General features: G+C 59.3%; 1 protein-coding gene across 3 annotated transcripts in view; it reads right to left on the bottom strand.

Annotated features, from left to right (window-relative positions):
* Nucleotides 1-78: 78 nt before the first annotated feature.
* IPO13 (importin 13) overlaps nt 79-6,989 on the bottom strand; it is a 27,934-nt gene continuing 21,023 nt past the window's right edge. For 2 of the 3 annotated variants that reach the window (XM_009332530.1, XM_009332529.1), the window contains 5 exons: nt 1,147-1,213; nt 943-1,001; nt 706-795; nt 354-535; nt 79-241 (listed from right to left, as the gene is read on the bottom strand). In XM_009332530.1, coding sequence (XP_009330805.1) covers nt 142-241; nt 354-535; nt 706-795; nt 943-1,001; nt 1,147-1,213 — 498 coding nt within the window. In that variant the 3' untranslated portion in view covers nt 79-141. The remainder of the gene's footprint in view (nt 242-353; nt 536-705; nt 796-942; nt 1,002-1,146; nt 1,214-6,989) is intronic. The other variant, XM_009332531.1, reaches the window with a different exon arrangement.

A 6,989-nucleotide genomic window follows, 5' to 3' on the forward strand; every position in this document is an offset into this window, starting at 1 on the left:
TGAGGAGCGTCCCGAGTGGGTTAATTCTAGGTGGAGGGTTATTCTACGAGCCGTACTGCAGCGGGGCGGGGGGAGGACGGGGGGGCTTCCTTGCGGGTAAGAGCTGGTCCGGGCAAATTGTCCGCGGTCCTGGCCAGGTGCTCAGTAGTCTGCTGTGTACTCCGTGCCATGCAGCCCCCGGCACAGCAGGGTGAACTCCTTCACCATCTCCTTCACTCGCCGCTTGTTCACACGCTCTCTGCTAAGACAGAGGGAGGGGACAAACATGAAGCGGGAGGCACACAGCAGGCCGTGCGGGAGGGTCGTCCCCACGGCACGTGGCGCACAGCCACCCCAGGGAGGGGTGCACAAACCTGAGGATCTGCTGGCTGAAGGTCTCCTTCTGCTCGGGGCTGACGCGGGCCGAGGGGAAGCCGTCCTGCTGCATGGCCTCCTTGATCCAGACACTCAGATAGCTGAAGCAGTGCTTGTTCAAGGCGAAGAGGATTTCTGCGAAGTGATCCATGAGGCTGCGGGAGGCTTGGCCACCGACACCCTGCCACAGAGCAGACAGACCCTGCTGAGCCCCTGGCATCATCCTGCCCGCACCCCCCCCATGCTGCCGGGCCCTCTGGCCCCAGCTTGGCAGGAGCGCCCACCTGAGTGCCGCCCCGGAATAGAGCCCAAAAAGCGGCACGGGGAGCCCACGGTCCCGGCATCTCTCACCTCCAGCACTGCCTGCAGCAGCACTTTGCCGTTCTCATGCACGACCTGTCCCACCGGGGCGATCTCTCCGCAGCGGGGCAGCAGCTCCGTCTGCAACACAGAGCCCAGCTCGCTCAGTGCCGGAGCAAGCTCCACGTTGCAGCGCCCTTGCCCGACCCACAGCCCCACTCCTGCCCTCCCATCCCTCGGGGAGCTGCAACCCATCCCCTTGGAGCTGTACGATGCCACAATACTCACAAAAAAGCCACAGGATGCTTTGACCGTTGGGGCCTCAGGGAACTTGAGCGAAAGGACACCTACGGGCAGAAAGTGCTCAGGTTAGCAGCCAGAAACCCTGCGCACGATCCCAAATCAGCCCTGCGGTCCCCAGCCCCACAGGAGGAGCAGGCTGGCTTCTCCACAGAGCGATCTGGAGCACGTGCCCGTGCCCGTGGTACTCACCACACTGAAACACTGCTTTGACATCCAGGTTGCTACACAGGAAGAGGTCCGGCTTCCTTTTCAGAGCCTGCAAGGCACACAGACAGGCAGCATAAACCCAGCGCTGCAGAGGCAGCCAGGAAGCCTCCGAGGAACCCGGTGCCCCAGACAGCCTCTGCCTGGATGCACACTTACCTGGGCACACCCACGGTAAACGGCAGAGTCACACAGTACGGCAGGAAACCATCACTTTCCCCCCGCCAAGGAAACGTCAATCAAACCACCAGGCAGTTTGTTACACTTCAGGGACCGCCAACCCCAGGACCTGAAGGTAGATGCCATGGCGGTGTACGCACAAACACTTCAGACACAGACAGGACAGAGGGCTCCTGTCCCACAAGAGCAGGCCAGGCAGCAACAGCGCTCCCGGGACAAGGGCAGCCATGCGGAGCCCAGCAGAGACTCTATGCTTTGCTCCTCTCCTCTTGAAGACGCTGGTGTCCCTGGGGTCACAGCAACTGGCTCGAGCAGTAACCCCAGACTGGACCAGCAGCTCGCTCTGCTTGGGCTCCAGGGCACAGATGCCAACAAGATGCCAACACTGCTTGCCAGTTCCTGAGCAGCAAGTCTGAGATCAGAAAAGCTTTGGGTTTTTTTCTGCCACTTGGCAATCCCACCAGCCACTGTGGGGGTCAGGCACTGCTGCTGGAGACACCCTGAGCTGTGGCACCCCATGCAATGGCTTGGTCCCCCCCGTGCTGGCACTGGGCAGTTACTGAATGAAAATGTTTCAGTCTGCGCTTGCCGTTCCATGGGAGGGGTTTCTGCCCTGCCACGTAAGGCGGCGACATCCGTGCCCTGACCACCATGCCACCGTGCCCACCGCTGCGGGCCAGCACTGGGGATGGCAGCCATGCCTCCTGCCCTGCCATCACTGCAACACCTGGAACAGCAGCCACAGCACTGGAGTGGCCCCACTCTGTGCCTGGAGCTCGGAGAGCAGGATACCCGGGGCAGGCAGCCCTCGGGCTGAGCTGTGTGCAGGGCCACTGCCTCCCTCCGAGCCTGCTCCCAGGGATGAAAGCAGGGACAGCTTTCAGCCAGCAGCGCCCAGGATGCATGGCCGTCTGCCCACAGCCATGGTCTCTACTCGGAGCAAAACGGACTTATTTCCCACCCCTTCTTCTCCAGGGAAAGCCCACAGCCATCTGCCTGGCGCAGACAACATATGCTGGAGACTGAGAAGCCGAATAGCAGGTTTCAGGGTTACCCCGTCTCCTTTCTGACTCTGTATCACATGCTGCAAGACAGGACTCGGGTTTGGTCACCGAAGGCATAGCTGTACCAGGCGGAGGGGGGCACAATTGCAGGGACCTGCTTCCCTGCTAGATACAAGTGGAGACCTTCATGGGGGCGATCAGGGGCCACATTATACCTGTGTGTATATACAAACTGTGTGCACCACCCCTCCTGACACACTAGCACCAATATCGGAAGGCTAGCTAGCGGATGGGCAATGGTTTAGAAACACATCCACTCATCACGGCTGCTGCCGTCTAGTCAGCTCCACACCGGACAATGCTTGCAAGACACGTTGCAGTTTTCACCACGGAGGACTACCCCCGCTGCCCCCAGCCCTGGCCTGGGCTCCAGAGCAGGGACCACAAGCCTATCCCCCAGCAGCACGCTACTCGAGGGCAGCTGGCTCCCATGATGCCACCCAAGCTGCAGGTTCCTCTACCCTGCCCGTCCAAGGGGCTGGTTTTAACCCGTGTCCTGCACACTGCAAGACTGTTCAGCTGGCACAAGGGTCCTCCAATGTGCTCGGGTTGCCACCTACCTGCACGATGCTTCTCCCAGCCAAACCAGACCCATGGCAGCCCACAGGCTCTCCTGCAGGCTCGCTGCAGCACCTGCTCCTCACTCCGTCAGTGCCATGGGGGAAAGCATGCCCTGGCATTGGGAAGGCTCCATCCTGTAGGACACCTCCACCAAGGGAGCAGAGAGTGCAAGCTCAACCTGGGCACACGTGCACACGTCTAATGTAGACAGAGATGCTTTTTACCCCCATGAGATGGGGCCCTGTGGAGCTTCTCCCATTAGCAAGCGGCACCAGGTAGGTCCAGCTGCTCTTTCCCAGCACCAGGAATCCTGCTTCAGCTCTGGGGCCTCTTACTGCCAGCCTGTCCTCCCTGTCTCCTGCCAGAGCAGCTCTGCTCACATGTTCTGGGGTGGGGACAGGTCTTTAAATGCTTTCAAATGTCCTCCCACATCCTCTGCTACAGCAGCCACTGCAGAGGTAGGCACTGGCTCTCTGGCGAGGGCTGTCCTGCAGGCTGGCACAGAAAGGATGTCAGGTTCTTCTCCATAGCAGCTGGGAGAACCCCAGACAGGTCTTCAGAGCAGGTTCCTCTTCTGTGCCTGGCTCTTCAGAGGGAGGCAGGCATGGAGGGGACACCGAACCCCACTCCTCCAGTAGACAGGGGACAGCGGGGGGCTGCACGGCCAGTTTCTGCAGCTCTCCAGAGCGCACAGATCAAGCCCTTGTGTCCGGCACCATCACCTCTTCCCAGACCACGCACCTGGCAGAGCAGAGCCTCCAGCTTTGGAAATGGCACGTGAGCTTGGCCAGGCACCACGGCCAGGGAGGAGCAGTCAGCCCCTGCCTGCCAGGGAGAGGGGATGCTGAGCCCATGTCCTCCACGGGGCTCTGTGACTCCGTCTGCAGCAGGCGTGGTGGAGAGCTCAAGGACTGCTGTGTGCAGCCTGGACCAGCCCTAGAAGGGAGAGAGGTGGGGGATGGCGGTGGCTGGGCCATCACAGAAGGTCAGTCCTGCATCTTCTGCCTGGCAAGGCCCTGCTTGCCCAGTCTGCCCCTGGGCTCCTGGTCAGGGGAGGTCACCGCAGCACTCCCGAGGTCCGTGCGGGCATGGAGCCCTGCCAGGGTGGGTGGATGTGCTTGCAGCCACTGGTGGGGAGGCAGGCTGGAGAGCCCCAAAATCCTACCCGCAACCAGGAGCACGCACACTAGTGATACCTGCTGGCCAGGGAGCGGGTGAGAGCTCCCAAACACCAGAACCTCCTGCCTGGGTTTGCAGATGCAGACCCAGGTGCAAGCCCCAGCTGCCGCTGCTGTGCAGTCCTGGGCACGGGCGCTCCGGCTGCGTGGGTGGCACTGAGCCCCGCAGCCCTCCAGGCGGGATGCTCACCTCAGGCACAGCAGCAGCGATGCTCTGCACCGTTCCCAGCACACAGTGGAGGCAGGAGGGGAGCAGCTGAGGACAGATCTCACTGCAAAGGGTGCCAGCACCGCTCCGTGCAGCCTTGCGGCAGACTGGTTATTTTATACTTAGCTTTGAGTAGTAACAATAACTCCAGGGTCTCCGGCATCTGTAAGACATTTGGTTTAAGCCAGTGTGCTCTCGCGATCAGCCAGCCATCGTCAAGAGTGAATTGCCAATTAACATGGCGGCAAAACAATCAGCTGCACAAACCGGGCAGTCCCACGGGCTGCAACCAAGCCCAAATAAATATACTGTAAAGTCAACTGAAATCCTGTCACACAGAGAGATGGCTTCCTGTGAGCTGGTGACAGAGGGCTGATGTGCAGGTATCAGGAGGTAGGAGCTTCTTCTGAGTTATCAGAAGGTAGGAGAGTACTTGCTGGCAGAGGGAGAGGACAAAAACACTGCCTGCAAGGAGAAACCAGACAAATTTGAAACAGGGAAGATGATATTTCCACCAAGGTGATCAACCACAGGAGCAGGTCAGGGAAGTGGGAAAGTCTCCACCTTGACACACTCTTGGGTCCAATCTCACTGCTGCTCTGGAAGATGCATTACTTTGCCAAGGGCTCCGCAGGCAGAGCAGGCTGGGATGAAAACACAGCCCCCATCACATGAAAATTGGATCTGAAGAGATCTGCAGTTCTCTCCGACTTTAATCCTTGGATCTACAAATGCTCAACAGCATCACCACAGAGCATGGTCCTCTGGAAGAGGACAGGCTGGACCCACCTCTTGCCATCAAACAGCTCTTGAAGTCCTGAGAGCAAGGAGCCAAGCAGGGATAGCAAGGCCATTTCTTGATGGGTTTCAAAGTACCCTGCCAGATCATCAGTCTACGAAGAGGGGCAGGCCAAGGAAAAGGAGGAAACCTTGAAACAAGTCCTACACGTAAAGAGAGAGGACAGGGATAGGATCCTTTGGTCGCCATGGGGTTGCTGCAATAAAAAGCCCAGGAAAACATCAGGTCTTGAGTGGCTGTGGACGGCGGTGGCTGGCAGAGCATCAGGCACCTTGCAGTGATCCATGATGAAGCAGCCATGGAGGCAGGAGCCTCTGGGCTGCTCCTGTAACAGGACCTCCAAAGGACATGGGCTGTCCAGAGACCGGCATGCCAGGGACCAGGCTGGCTTCTAGCACGCTGCCCCAACACTGCCTGCAGATCCTGCCCCTGAGGGCAGCATGTAAAACCTTCCCAGCAGCCAGGATGGGTGGTGTTTGCTCTGACAACACACCCCAAGGAAGTGCAGCACGGTTGCACTTTTCTCTCCAAGAGAGCACAAATGTGCCGTGTCCAGACACAGAGAGGGACCCCAAGCCAGAGGGAAACTCAGCACTTTCCAAAGAAACAAGAAATAGCCTTGAACGAGGATCATCTCTACCTGCCCTCCAGGAGCAACAGGCTTGTTGAGTCCTTCCAAGCCCTCTAAGCGGCAGCAGCCCCCTGAGTGACCTTCCAGTGCTTCCCCACGCTGTTAAAAAGATCTCCTACTGCCTAACCTGGATCCTTTTCCATGATTTCCTCCCGTGACTGTCCCACTCGAGGAGAACAGAAAAGGGGTTTTTACCTATGACTGGAACATTACCGTTTACACACCCCAAGACTCATGCAGCTCCTCAAGCTCCCATCAGCCTTTCCTCCTCACCATGTGTACAAGGTGGTCATCTTCCTAGATGCTTTTCTCTGTGCTCTCTGGTCTGTATCTACAGAAATGTTGTGCCCCAAACTGGGCACAGTGCTCAAGTTGAGTTCCCGCCAGCACTGAACGGCCAGGGGGGAACACCTCCATGAAATTCACGCACAGACCCCATTCACCAATTCTCCCATCACATTCAAAACCCTTGTTAAAAGGTCACAGCTTCCAAAACCGGCATCGGCAAAAGCCGGGAACGCTTTCCGATAACATCAGTTACATTATGTCTTTCAAGAGGAAAAGCAAGGAAGAAAACACTGTGATACAGCTTGCGAGATGCGATGGGTCTCAGCGGGATCTGGGTGTCAAGGTGAGACCCGTGAGGAGCAGACCCTGCCCGGGGGGGTGAGGTGCAGCCCCCTCACCTGCTCCATCCCACAAGACCCACGCGAGGGCGGAGCTGCCGGCAAGGGCAGGACGGCCACAGCTCTGGCAGCTGCCTGGGCAGGTGTCCCTGCACACCCACCGGGCCAGCACATGTGGTCAGAGGTCTCGTCATTACAGAAATGAAGCACAAAGTGACTTTGCTGGCCCCTCCTTGCCACCGACCCACCCCCTGGGTAGGTGCCAGGGGATGTATCTCCAACGGAGGCACTGAGTGCATCGAGGACGTCGGGGCTTCTCCCTCAACGGCCACGGTGGGCTGAGGAGCGTGCCGGGCTCCCGCTGCTCCCAACAGGTGTATATACACACAGAGCACGGTGCCGCCCCTGCCTGCCCACTGCCAGTGGGGACCCGAGTGCCAGCCCCGCGAGCCAGCCTGCGGCCCGCGCCACACCGTCGCAAACCGTCCCTGCGTGCCACCGAGCCAGCGGCACGGGAGCACTCCCAGGCTGCAGGCGCAGGAGCTGCCACCACCCCAAGAGGCTGCGGCGGCGGCAGGCGG

Source organism: Pygoscelis adeliae, unplaced genomic scaffold, assembly GCF_000699105.1.
Source record: "Pygoscelis adeliae isolate BGI_AS28 unplaced genomic scaffold, ASM69910v1 Scaffold449, whole genome shotgun sequence".
In the NCBI taxonomy this organism is placed as follows: domain Eukaryota; kingdom Metazoa; phylum Chordata; class Aves; order Sphenisciformes; family Spheniscidae; genus Pygoscelis; species Pygoscelis adeliae.